At 41.7% G+C, this 14,000-nt stretch overlaps 1 protein-coding gene across 9 annotated transcripts in view; it reads right to left on the reverse strand.

The window, feature by feature from the left end:
• The window catches only part of LOC110984974 (uncharacterized), a 41,293-nt gene that overhangs the window by 19,088 nt on the left and 8,205 nt on the right, over positions 1–14,000 (reverse strand). For 4 of the 9 annotated variants that reach the window (XM_087139292.1, XM_087139288.1, XM_022245644.2 and 1 more), the window contains 3 exons: positions 5,791–5,938; positions 4,358–4,494; positions 2,590–2,725 (listed from right to left, as the gene is read on the reverse strand). In XM_087139292.1, the coding sequence (XP_086995418.1) occupies positions 2,590–2,725; positions 4,358–4,494; positions 5,791–5,938 (421 nt within the window). Of the gene's footprint in view, positions 1–2,589; positions 2,726–4,357; positions 4,495–5,790; positions 5,939–9,466; positions 9,698–11,880; positions 12,252–14,000 lie in introns of those variants that run through there. The other 5 variants (XM_087139307.1, XM_087139318.1, XM_087139312.1 and 2 more) reach the window with 4 other exon arrangements.

Here is a 14,000-nt window from a genome sequence, read left to right on the forward strand (position 1 = left end):
TTTACCTGACCTCACATGACCAGCAATTTGATAATGTCAAAAAAGCTCAACCCTGGATTCCTTTGTAAACCATTTAACCATCACATCACATTTTGGAGCAGTGTGCCTTCTTGAAGCCTTCACACGCTGCGATTGAAGTGTCTAGCGTGCCTACAGTTGCTTAAAGGGTGGCTGCAATCAATTTTTCTGATTACAAACCTCCAAAATGCACCTTTGTGCCTCATTTAACCTTATTTTCAACTTAGGTTTCATTATTTGAAAGGGTATTTTAATGCCTTTTTGTTTTATGCTAATGAGATTTCCATATTCATGAGAAAACTGTGAAGTCATCTCAGGAAGAAGCGTCAATGTTGCATTGCTTTGTACACAAAAAGTCCTGCACTTTTGTAGATTTTCCTGGACTCGGTTTTCTCTTCCTTGCTGATTCATTGTTCATGTGCATAGAAAAAGCAAATGTTTTCAGTAGGTAAATTCTGGGCTCACAATTTGGACAGAAACACCTAGTTGAACAATGTCTTCCATGGATGATTTCACATTAACAGCGCCCTCAGTTGCATGGATAATTTTAATTGTTTAAAAACATGCACTTTTCAGTGCATTAACCAAATAGAGGAGTGTAAAAGAGTTTTAATACAACGAAGAAGAGTACAAAGATGCTGAAAAACTGTGTAAAATGAGAATTAATTGCAGGTACACTTTAAATGACCCACTCCATAATCCGCTAATCCTCGAGTTCGAAGCCATCGAACTCCAGACGCTTTTTACCTGTCATTATTATTTTTCAATGTCAGCTAACAGAAGCATTGCAACACGTCTATTAGACTCACCGTTTTTATATCCTGTGTTTGTCACACCTTTTTCTGATTGAGAGAAGGCCAGTGGGTCGAAAAAACATAAAATTCCAACAAAAAAACAAACCCAAAGCAATGCCATATGGATGACTATTAAATGAACCAGGCAAGGTACACTATTTATACTTTATGACTTGTGTTTACATTGAGTACCGTGAGTGTCTTTGTATCCAGCCGAGTGTACATAAATATTTGTATTGATACACAGCGCAATAACTCGTCGGAGTCAGTGTCAAGACAAGGTACGGTGACGTGTTCGTGTTTGCAGTGAGTGTGTACGTGGTGCCCGTGTGTTTCGGGTACCTATGGCGCACCGTATCATGTAGACCTACATACAGGGGAAGGCGGGGCATGATGGGACACGGGGCAAGATAGGACAGCTTGATAACTTCATCAGCAAGCAACAGAGGGAGCTGTGACTTAGTGCTGTGAATAAACCGACAAAAGACGGCCATATTCGCATCACAAACAGATGAAGTTGGTCTTGAGTATTCTCGGAAAAATTGAAAAATTGATATTGGGGGACTTCATATTTCACGGAGGTATATGTTTAGGAATCCCCAGCAAATCACAGTCGGGTGCAGAGTGGTAATATTGCGTAGTTTGGTCAGAAGGGCTAGAAATATGCAACTCTGTGCATGTATTTTACAGTGGTTTCATCAATAAACTTCATACATATGGGGCAGGATGGGACAAGTCGTCTGGGGCAAGATGGGGCAGTCCCATCTAGAAATCCCATCTAGAAGTCCCATCTAGAGCTAGAAATATGCAACTCTGCGCATGTATTTTACAGTGGTTTCATCAATAAACTTCATACATATGGGGCAGGATGGGACAAGTCGTCTGGGGCAAGATGGGACAGTCCCATCATAATTTCATGTATTTACAAGTAGGCCAACATTTGTCGAACATCTTTGGTTCTTATATTCTTCAGGAAATTTTACAGTGTGATGTTGCTAAAGAAATATCATGCCTTCGTGTAGTTAGTCCCATTCGCCAAGGGACTTAACGTTTAAATTGTCCCCAACCCCAGAACAGACCACTAATAATTAAAATACAACCACAACGTATCCCTTGCCTTGCAAATAAAAAGCATGGTAAAAATCGGTACATAAAGCAGTGGGGAATTGAGTTTGGAATCGGCGTCCTATCTTGCCCAAGCACGTGGAGCAATAGGACAAGTTGAACTTTGAATAGTAAGTCATAACTTTACTAAAAAGATTAGAAATATAATAGAAATTAAATGGTTTGGTTTTTGAAATAAAGTCGTTGTTAGGAAAAGTGGCCCATCCTACCCCCCTCCCCTTTCCCCTACATTGGACGCGATACGGTGCCGCTCGGTCTAGTAGTGATGCCGTACCGTGGATCTCGACTGTCGCTGGGTTGATGTTTGGGCGAATTCGTATCGCACATGTATATTTTCAGCACTGCTTTTGTACAGGGCATCAGAACCTGCCGTTTTAAATAATGGGCAAGGTCCTCTCAGCAAGGTCGGTAGAAAAAAATGATTTTTTTTTATTTCCGAGGTCGGGAGCCAAAATAGGGTCGGTCAAAAATGGGAACCATAGAATTTAAATAGAGTGCTCTAATGCTCATTTCATGCGGAAAGCAACCGGGTAAAAGAAAAAATCTGAAGGCAAATCCTGCCACCAACCAAGGGTAATATTTCTGCAAACTTCAGACACCTGCGTGAATTTGTAGGCGATAGGAGAGCGGCCTGTAACTTTTAATTAAATACCTGGAATGCAGCCGGACATCCTGACAGCTTGTCTGATAGGCATATCGGGGGTTGTCTTAACATGGCAGTACGTGCAGTCCATAATGTTCATGTTGGTCACAGTGATACACAGTTCCCTTCCTGTTTGCTGGTATAGCTAGTGTGAGGGAAAAAATACCACAGAGAACATGCAGTCACTGTCTATATATGATTTTAGTGAGTGTTGCATTGATTTGTGCACAAAGCAACTGGATCTATGCTCCTTTGCTGCTCCGTATTTCCCTTTTTTTCGGAAGATTCATTGTTGTTTGAGAGCATGGCAATAAGCCACCAAACAACACTTTCTTCAGAAGTATTTTAATGAAAAACTAAGGGATACATTCCCTTCCTGGCATCATAGCAACAACAGCCGCTGTTCTCCGTGAAGGCAAGGACAATTGGGAAAAAATACATTTTTCAGTATACACTGGACTTTTAAATTTTACAACCACTTAAACGATAATTGATCCCTTGTACAAATCCTCCTTGGCAATAATGGGAGCGCTTATCATGCCTACTTTCACAGCTTCAAGTTTTACACTGTGGTTTTGAGCTTTTGAGTTTTTTTATAGGAGGAGCGCAAATTACAGCAGAAAAAAATATAGAAATAGTCTGAAATTTCCCAGTTTAAGACTTCTCAGAACCTTATTCGAAAGTATATTGAAAAGACTCCATAAATGGAGGAGTAAGAACACATGCTCTATATAGTTTTCGAAAATGCCTTCCTCTAAACCTCCATTTTCCGAGATAAAAACAGGAAGAAATTGGTGAGCTCAGCAAGGCCAGTCTACTTCTAGAGTACTTCTGTCATTGCGAAATATTTCGTTGGGCGTCTTCAGTCTTACAGACTTCATCTGAATGTATAGGGACCGGTAGCGGGTAATGAATCCAGCAGAATCCTGCTGAGTGTACGTAAATGAGAAAACAATGTCCGCTCAATGCACAAATTAAGCAGGAGCTGATAGAATATTTTGCTTTAACATCTTCGTTACCGAAAAAAAACTTCATTTCAACTTTAACACAATAACCACTGATTTGAATTAAGTTGCCGTAAAATGATTAACCGATGATAATCATCGAAAAATAATTTACCACAAACTGTGATCAACAGAGGCTTGTAGCAAGGATAAGTACTTGTGTTTTATAATTCGTGTTAAAGCATTGCTATTGGCCTGACAAAAACTTACATATTCAGCATCCAAATTGACAGGGCTAATCGCACACGTTTAACCGCAGCTAGCTGCCGGTCCCTATATAATAGGGACGAGGACCAGTCCAAGGCTCGCCATCTTTGATTTCTATCCCGATTTTTCACCCACAATGCACTGCGTTAAACACGGCGCTATATACGTCGTTATGTTTTAGGTTTATTTTCCAGATCTTTGTCCTTTATTTACTCGTATTCGATTTTCTCGTGTACCTTCTGGATTGGACCACAGTCACTCAGGTCACTGAACATTGTCGAAACTTTCCCCAGGGCATCAAGGAATTTTGTTGTCAAGACGCCGATCTCAATTATTTTAGAGGGCTCTCTTCATCCAAGAAGGTGAACGGACAGTATTGATCCTTTGGGGGACCGGGCGCCTTGGCTGATGAGGTAGGCTGTAAAATGATGCCCCCCCCCCCTTCCAGAATGATGCAAAATATTTAATACTTCAATGTTGGGTCATATTATGCAAATTGTTAGTTCAGGTGTCGAGCAGGACTTAAGTCGGGACTTTTCACTACCCTCCCCATCCCCATAGCTCACATCTTCGAATGTCAGGTCGCGGTTACCCATCTTCTTCTGGACTATATCGCCGAACCACTCGTAGATCCTGTTGCCCGGGTGCCAGCCGAACTTCCGCAACATGTTGGGGAGAAGGCTGAGTTTACCAAATGCGGCGTCTGGAATCAGACCAGGAAAACACTGAATAATCGCTGGGTGAAAGCTGGCAGGGTTAACTTAGATTTATAGTTTTCCTCTTGGAAATGTACTCATCCATCCCTTCGTCCCTCCCTTCATTCAGTCATTCATTCATCATTTTTTTAATTGTAGGCCAGCCCTTTCACTTCCCAAGAAATATTCACCCTGGGGCCCTGGGGGTGAGGACAATAAAGAAACGTGGGAAAGGCAAACAAAAAATGAGACCGAAATAAATTGTGAATAATCAACTTAACCACCAAAATTAAAAGAAAGTGTTATTTAGGTGAAATCAATTTTTTGTCGGACTCACATAAAACGTAAACGTACTGGTAAGACTTACAAAAACAATCAACACTCCATTTCTCTTCCTTTTGTTAAAATTAAGCTGAGTAGACAAGTCGGTACAGTTTATGCCATGAAGCAGTTTTATTTATTTCCATTGATGAATTTTGACTGTACATCCAAAAGCGCGTTAGGGGCCAATTAAAGAACGAATATAAATGACAGCTAAAGGACCATGACGGTATGTATATTCTTAGGGGTTTGAGGAAAATGTGGATAAATACTCCAAAATTTAAGAGTCGAATCAAGTATGAGGAATGAAAACCCAACCCACGTGCCGCCTTCCTTAGTGGGATTCGAGCCTTGGATCGCCAAGCTAGAGCCTCAAGTACAAGGCGAGGGCCGAGGGAAGCATCATAAGACTACGCCAACCTGACTCTGCTTTATCCCTTAGGTTTCGACATAAATGTCGTTCGGAGGCCTTGGGGGCATCTTTAATTAGTCTGGAATATTCTTATCTGCTTATCCAAACCCGTCCTCTGGCGTATTGAACGTCTCTACTGGCGTTGTAAAAAAGACCGTGGAATCTGAACTCGATAATAAATCATACAACTTCACTAACTGCGCAAGACGCACACCTAAATGCGCAGAGCAATATAGAATGTCGATATATAAAACAGTACTTGACCAGACTTAAAGTGAGACAATATCTCATATGACATCGGCAAATCTGGAGTAAAGACGCTCTTCAGCTGGTACGGTGTGTATGGCCTGAATACATAAAAATGATTTGCTCTTGTAATCGAGAGTGGCTTCTATGGAAAATGGTCCTCCAATGTACGACAGCATTAGTTTGCTCATCTTGTCCATGGAGCCACTTGCTCCACGGTCTGTTGGAGAGCACATGTACTACATGAATGTGAAAGGGCAAAATAACTAGGAGAGCTGCGACGTACTTCCGCATTACCTCATCTGCCCACCTCATATGCACTTACCAAGAAAGACTTTCTGAATATCCCCGCGTAAGAAGGTTTCGATTTCATGCGAGTTGCATCCAACAGCCACTAATGCAGCAACCATGGAACCGGCACTGGCCCCGGCGAATCGTTTGATGTTCTCCCAGTAACCCAGCTCTTCAAGAACCTGTGGTCAGGACGTGAAAACGCTCAGAATGGGTTTTATCATAACAGCTTTGCCTCCAACAAGGAAAACTCTCTAAATCTACCGTAAGCAAATTTCTGTAACGCGTACAACAATGCAAAACATAGAACAACTACACAATGATTGAAGAACTTTACAAAATTAAAGCTGATATTCGGGTCGTTTTTGTAAAACTCCCACTAGAATGAAAGTAGTTTGCCTGAAATGGTGAGTGTGAACCCCGACGAAATCAAGCAATTACAAACACGATTTCCAGGACCATTTAGGACTGTCTAGGAGAGTGATTTACTGAAATACTTTCCTTTTCCTTTAGAATTTCCATGAGGGGTACCATAATTCGTCTTTAGAATTTCCTTGCACGGTACTATAATTTGTCGTTATAATTTCCTTGTGGGGCACATTTGCCCTCGCCTATGCTTGAGCTCTTTTTTTTCACAGCAGACAATCAAGTCAGAAGACAAGTGTAGTCTATAAACATTTGCAAAGTTACCCTGTTGTGCGGTCTGTATGATATATTCCACAAGAGCCCAAGTAATATTAAATCTGTCCCGAAGCGTGCATTTTAGTATTGACTTACTTAATCATGCCTATATGTAATTGTGGGACTGAAATTCTTGGTATCTTGATATTCATTTCCCCTGATGCTTTGAAAGCAAAGAGAAAAAGGCAACCACTGTAGCAATGCTGTTCTCTGCACAAGGGAGAACCCGATAGCGACTACATGGAAAGTCGGATTTCCTGCAATGAGGACTAAGCCAGTCCGGGGAATTCCACGCGCGATAACAATTGACCCGTGGCAGTTAAAATAAATCATCACTGAACACAGAGCTCTATGATTTGGGAAGTATTTCATGGCCAATACAGATTGCCAAAACTGAAGGGCCGGAACTGAAAGGAAGATTATGGGCATTAAGTTTCACTTTCGTGCATTCCTTTTTATGTAGTATTTGATTTGTCTTACCTTTACATCTATCACCATCAATATCAATCTCTCCCAAAGGTTAAATTAGGCTCATAACCTTGTAGATATCGGCCTATAACCCCCCGACTAAACATTCTTCATTCAAATATTACCATGCTTTCGTTCCGGGACCAAAGTTCGGGATTTTAAAGGAACTTGGGGGGGGGTTACAAATTATGGGTACCTGCACGAACGCAATGAGCACTAAAGCAATTTTAAGTACTTTTTGAGTCTCTTGTGCTTCGTGAATAATACTGATTTTTAGGTGTAGCTATAATTTGTTAACAAATGCCATCCGATAATGCACACACCTGTACGAGAACAATAATTTCTTTGGAAGTAAACATCGTGTGTGTTTAACCTCCTCAAATAACCGGTACTATTTGCTTCCAAAACAGTGAAACTCTTACTGCTCCAACATAAACTCATCATCGACAGAGACAAAACACCGAAGCGAATGAATAGCAAGTTGCATGAAAGTCGTTCATTGCCGTATTATCGGCAGGACTTTAGAAATTCCGAGCACACGAATTCTTGTAAACGTTTCATGGCTTGCAACTGGTAGGCCTATAGGTTTTATTTGCTGACAGGTGTAAATATTAGCTTACCAGCCACAGTAGACATCAAAAAATGCTTGACCTCATAATTGCGGTCAAAAATAAGTGTTTATCCGTTGCTCTTACACAAAGGACCTCGCCCTTCCTATTTTCCAATGACGGTGCGGTTATGCATTAGGCCTACTGGTACGGAAGCAAGCGCTTCCACGGAGGAAAACCAAACAATTTGCGCTAAATTGACAAATGGGTGTTATGATGATTCATCTATGCCGTATTTATGTTCACAATCTTAATGTGAAGTGCAGAAAGACCATGAACACACCCACACCCCTTACTGCAGCGTTGCCCGGTGTGGAGATTGTCTTGTTCGCTCGTAGTTTAGAAAACTCAGCGAAACAAAACAATTTTCCTGAACAGCGAAAGCTATTTTTCTTCCGTCCCTTCACTTCTTTCTTCCTCTCCGGTTCTTCCTCTTGTTCCAGATAACTGTTTGTCCAGAATACCTCTCAACTTGTTTTTCAGAGAGGGAGAAGTAGTCACATATACTTTTTTAGGTTCATGGGGGAGTTTTGCGACTGAAAGCCTTACTCTTTTTGAGCTGCATATGGAACCACTATGAAGAATAGATTACAAAAACTTTTAAAAAATCATTAATTGCTTGAAATGATTTCAAGCTTGACATGGGGTTTCTGGAAATAACCTCGTAGAGGGCTTCTTGTGTCTTAAACATGATGTCATTTGGATATTGGCAAACTATATCGGGTTTTTCCATTTCCTGCGCTGAAACTAACGAGTTCATTTCACATTTGCACGGAAAGATAAACTAAATAAAAACTGCAAGGAAGTGGTGTTTGTTACACACGCGTGGCTTTCGTAAGCACTTTCATTATTTGTTTAGCCTCACCGTGGGCCTAAAAAGGGAGGCACGCTCCGTTACAAGCAAATTGTGTTTGAACTTATCTTCATGCGATGTACGCATTGCCATGTGTAGATGCCGACATTGTACCCAGAGGCATGCCACTTCAGCTTAAACCACATCCATTGCACATAGATGTACATACACCCTCATTCCCATGGGTACGATCTTGCCGCGCCATGTTGGTTCCCACCATGCCTTGCGCAATATAATGAAGGACCGCGCACGCAGCCCATGGAGTCAAGGTTGAGATACATGGAGCCATGGAACCGGAAGTTAACGCGCAAATTTAGTGTTCGTCCAATGGGAGCCTGCAATTAGTAATGCGTCGCGTATCATATGACGAAGTCACAAACTGCATAGATAATGACAACGACGTTGGCTGGCTCATTAAGAATGAGTTCATAATATAAAGTGAATCGAAGGCGTATTGCTACGGCAAAACGCCATGTGTACGCTGGCGTCTGCACGTCACGCGTAAGGCTACGTCTCGCGTAAAGGCACCTCCCATAATGTACGTTTTTATGGCGCGTTGCGTACTCGATGCGTTCACGCGTTTCACTGTCACGGACACAAAAATCGACTCCATCAACATAACACACGTGTGCGTGGCATTTGGCTGTAAAAATCGCCCGGAAGCGATTTTGACGAATACGCAACGCTTGGCGCAAGTGTTGACGGGCATACAGAAAGGCGCCTTAACATCGCTTAATGCAGTCCTATTAGATCTCCCAATGGGAGCTTTCGATTGGCTTCCACGAGTTGACTGGGTTTTAACCTCTTCTTCGCATGCATTTGTGTTGTTAACTTTGGTTAATTCTGGACCAAACGAAACTTGCTGCTTGTGCGTTTAGGTTTTTGGCGTATAAATGCAGATATGCAAGTACATGTATACAAAAGCCGTACAAGATTTTCGACGTTTCCTATAGATTTGTGCCTAAACACGGATGCGCCCATAACAGGTTTCACTGTGCACTGCGAGCTACCGTTCAAATAGCTCTAACTTCTAAGTACATGTACAGGTCTCTCCAACGCAGGAAACACTGTGACTAGTAAGCGGTTTGGATAAAACTGACCCGCAAAGCTCCCGTTGTAGACAAACACTTGTTCCCGCCACCCTCGAAGGCGACGTTGGTAAAGGTAAAGCCACGCCCTCCAAGCTCCTGTTTCTCCCCGGCCGTGAGTATTGACAATCCTGAGAGATCAGCAGTCGATGAAGAAGCCGGTGAAACCGCCGTATGCATCTTTCTCGGGGCGGCGTTACCATGCACTATACCCCGTTCACCAACCATTGCTCGTTCATGTGCTGTTGGGTGGGATCGGTCCACGGTTTGTGTAATAACACTTCACTTTTTGTTCAGTTTTCGGTTTTGAACTGCTAGCTAAACAAAAGCGGTTCTTTCGGGTTGACCTTTGCATTTAACGACACGCAGTTCAGTTGCCAAACGCCTCCAGATGAGCGCTATTTGAATCAACATTCTATACTTTACTGACCCAGTCTATCGTCTTCGCCAAGAAGGTTGTTTTCATCCCGTTGCCCCACGTGGTTTTATTCCACGTTTTGGATAAGGGTACAGTCCACTAATTCAAGCCCCATTGAAAACATTGTAAAATCAGCACCGTTCAGGGCCCAATAACATGCATGCCAACATCCCTGAGATTTCTGACACATAAATGAAATTGTCGTCTGGTCACTAATCTTTCAATTTCTTTTCAATTTTTTGTGGGTTAACCAATTACGTTATTTATTATACCCAGAAAACAAAATCACCCCCCGAAAAGTGATTTTTCCGAAGTCTGAATGCAGCCATTTTTCAAGTGGCAACCCTCAACTTTCTCGGGCACTTGAGACCATTTTCCAGCCGTAGTTTTTAGCCATTCTGCTCCCATATGAAAGCTTAAAAACCCAGGGAGTTGATCCTGGCAACGATTTACACAATCTCACCATTTTGGGGGCCAAACAAACTCCTTTTTCAAAAGATACTGTGGGGGGCACTTTTAATGTTAATGAACTGGCCAGAAATTCTCACTTGAATTAGTGGTCTGCACCCCATAAAGCATGCTTACTCATGAGTGTAAGTGTTAACAGTCATGGGGGATCCCCCCAAGTCATTCCGTTTTTCAATCTGAACAAAATGTAACATGCATGGTGTTTAAGAGGATGACAGCCCTCAGATACGATCGATGTGTTTGCAAGAGTCTGGTTATCATCTTGCTTTGTTTGAAGTTTTCTTGGAGTTTCAAATCAACCCTAAGTGCAAGGACGGTGAATGTTAGTTTAGTTTCCAACCGTTTTGTTTATTTGCGGTTTTTGATAGCCGTCCGATAGCTCTCTGTGAACATGCAAGGTGAAAGACATCACAATTTATCGTCAAGATGCGATGCTACCCCCCCTGGCGTTGTCTCGTCTGTGAAACAATCGGAATATGGGATATCGGCAATGTCATTTAATATTGGCAATTTTTTCCTCGACCTGAATTCCCCCCCCAAAAAAAAAATCGTCAAAACTGTTTTCCCCAAAAGTTACTAGGGCAAATCGAATTGGTGTAGGCCTATGTAAAGTGTCAAAACATGGGACTGAATCTCGGTTACTGGAAAACATTCAATCATTTAAACAAGCCTTACAAGAACGGGTAAAGTATTAAGCAAAGCAGGTTTTATTTTGTAACAATTAGCTTATGTCTATAATCCAGTTTTTTCCTGCCTGGAAGCAGCGATTTTCAGTACACTATACCGGTTCACACGTGAACAGACAGACTCTATAGTGCAGTCGTAACGGAAATTCCTACACGTGTTTCATATCCAACACAAATGTGTTTTCCAGTAACGTGTGCATATGGGCGTCGTATATGTAGACTATACAGATTCTCCTTTCAATGAGTTTCCGTGTTCTCGTGGCATTTTATGTGTTTCTTGTGTGATTGAAGTTTGCACGTGAATAAGCAAGCTGAATTAAGTCATTTGCAACGTCACAAAATCCTCTATTTTATGGTTCGACTGGGTTTTTTTCACGCGCAATACTTGAGATGCATGTAACGTCAAGGGGGTCCGTCCATTTCATTAAATGTACAAATACACAAAAATGGAAAAATTGTCACGATGAAAGAGATCTGTGGAATGTTTTTAAGACTCACATGATATTTTCTAGTCTACATGGTGATATCAAGATATCCAGTATCCAGGAAGATGCTGTCACTCAGACAAGCTCTTTCATCGACACAATTTTTCATATTTCGGACTTCCTATCATGGAGCAATATAAAAGGTAGGTTTCGCTTGGTTATCTGAAGTGCTGACCATTGCCTTTCAAGGACGTCTGCCATGCCTGTCAACCAAATTCTATTTGGATTGATTCCTGTTGGAGTCAACCAAACCGCCCCGAATGAAACAGGCAAGAGACATTTGTTTGTGGGTTATGTTGCATCGGTTAAAAAAATGATAGGGCCACAGTAGCTGACAAAACTAATATCCGAAGTACGAGGCTCACTGACCCGAATTGCTCCAAGTGCAGCAAATGCCTTATTCCCTCCACCTTCAACGGAGATGTTGGCGAATTGGAAGTCGTATCCTCCGAACTCCTCCTTTTGACAAGGCGTCAGAACGGGGGACGCCAGCACAGCGGTTGTCTTACTTGCCTGACCTCCATTGCCTTGTCCTTGCATGTACGGCATGTGCCGTTTCATACTGCCGGATCTGGTAGAGCGTTCCGAGGATGCGTTCGTCACTGTCGGGAGCCTCAGTCTTCGGTACTACGTGCGGAAGGCCTCTAGTGGTCGTGTGCGAAATCACGTATGTGACGAAACAGGTCAGGTGTACACAAGCCAATCAGGCAAGAACAGTCAGTGATGCTCTCCCCACGGTACTTAACGTATGAATGCTACTTTTCGCTGACCACGCGCTTGATAAGGAAGAATGACATATGTACACCCGGAACTTTGTGAAATTTCGGTGCATAAGATAGCGCCACCAAATCTTAATAAACATAATAAAATAATAGACCTTATTCCCCTATTCATTTTCGATCTTGAATAACCTGAATCTGTTCACTGGGGGCAGAGACAGAATTGTCTGGGCTCTAAGATGGGAAGACTGGGAGCAGACACGATTTTTTTTTAAATTAGTAATTGTGGCCGCTAAAACTACAGTTTGCTGTCGGTACAAAAATAAAAAAAGAAGAAGAATTCTAAGTGTTAAAAATCTTATGCAGCTATCAGAACATCAGATAATAATGCAAGCGCTGCTAAATACTAAATGACAATACAACCCTATTTAAAATGAATGAAAGGTATGTCCATTTTGAAGGAAATTCGAGTTAAACTCGAAAAAACAACCAAAATGCGATATTCATGCCACATTTGGTCGCCCGTAACAGTTGTGAGCAACAGCGTGCCGACCACAAAGCTGCGGACCTAGCATTCTCGGTTACCACTTCCTCCATTTTCCGAGCTCTTTTTCTCATTTTGCCCTGCAAACATAAAACTGTTGTTTCACTATTACTATTTTAAAGAGTATTTTTCTGCTTTTTGGTTTTATGCTTATGATTATTTCCATATTAATGACCAAAATCTGTGATGTCACTTCAAGAAGAAAGCCTCAATATTACATTGGTGTGTGGTTTGTATACAAAACAATTCTGCAGTTTTGTAGCTTTTCTGGACTAATTTTCTCTTCTTTGCTGATTCATTGTTTTTAATGTCCATGACAATAACTAAACATCAATCCCTTTCTCGGAAATGTTTTCAGAAAGTAAAGTTTGGGTTTACAATTGAAAAGAAAAACCAATGCACTGAAAAATGTTTCCCTGGATGGCATCACAGCCGCAGCGCCCTCAGTTGTCCAGGAAATCATGAATAGTTTTAAAGGTTTCAAATAGCGCACATTCCAATATATTCCATTTCAAATATACTTAACAGAATGTTTTACTTTTCATCAGAGTTGGAATGACTCGAGTCAATGACTAGACTCGAATCCGACTTAAGTTACAGTTTTTGGCAGCTCAACTGGAGTCGGTAAGTGACTCGAATCAACTAGAGGCACTGCGAGCAAGTGACTCAACTCGACTTGAGTCCCTCACCTTATTAAGACCCAGCTTGAGTGAAAGTTATAGCTGCAGGGGCAGATCCAGGATTTTTCAAAGAGGGGCGTGGATCCAGGATTTCCCAGAGCATGGGGGCGTGAACTTAGTACTTTAGGGCCGCAGCTGTGAAATCAGGGATGATGGGTAACCGGAAGCAGAAATGTTGTCTTTAACGCCTTGCCACACTTATGGGCTGGATCCCCACCCTATTTTCCCCCTCCATCTTTTTATTCTCTTTTTATTTATCTTTTTATTTATTTTTATTTTTATTATTATTTTTTTTTTGGCAAGAAAGAGAGGTGTGTGTCCCCACGCCCCTGGATCCGCCCCTGGTAAGTAAGACTTAAGTCCTAAAGATAAGAGTAAATATCTTTCCAAAATAAATGTTGATTTGGAAAATATATCTCTTACACTACACATATCTCGGTCACGTGATGAGCAGGTACTTAAAACTTTTCTAAAGAAAATTAAATACTGATTTCTCACTTGTTCACTTCCCCCCTACGTTTATGCATAACATAATGCCTTGACTGC

This window comes from Acanthaster planci, linkage group LG01 (genome assembly GCF_054643075.1).
Source record: "Acanthaster planci isolate LZ-2023a linkage group LG01, COTS_SCS, whole genome shotgun sequence".
Taxonomy (NCBI): domain Eukaryota; kingdom Metazoa; phylum Echinodermata; class Asteroidea; order Valvatida; family Acanthasteridae; genus Acanthaster; species Acanthaster planci.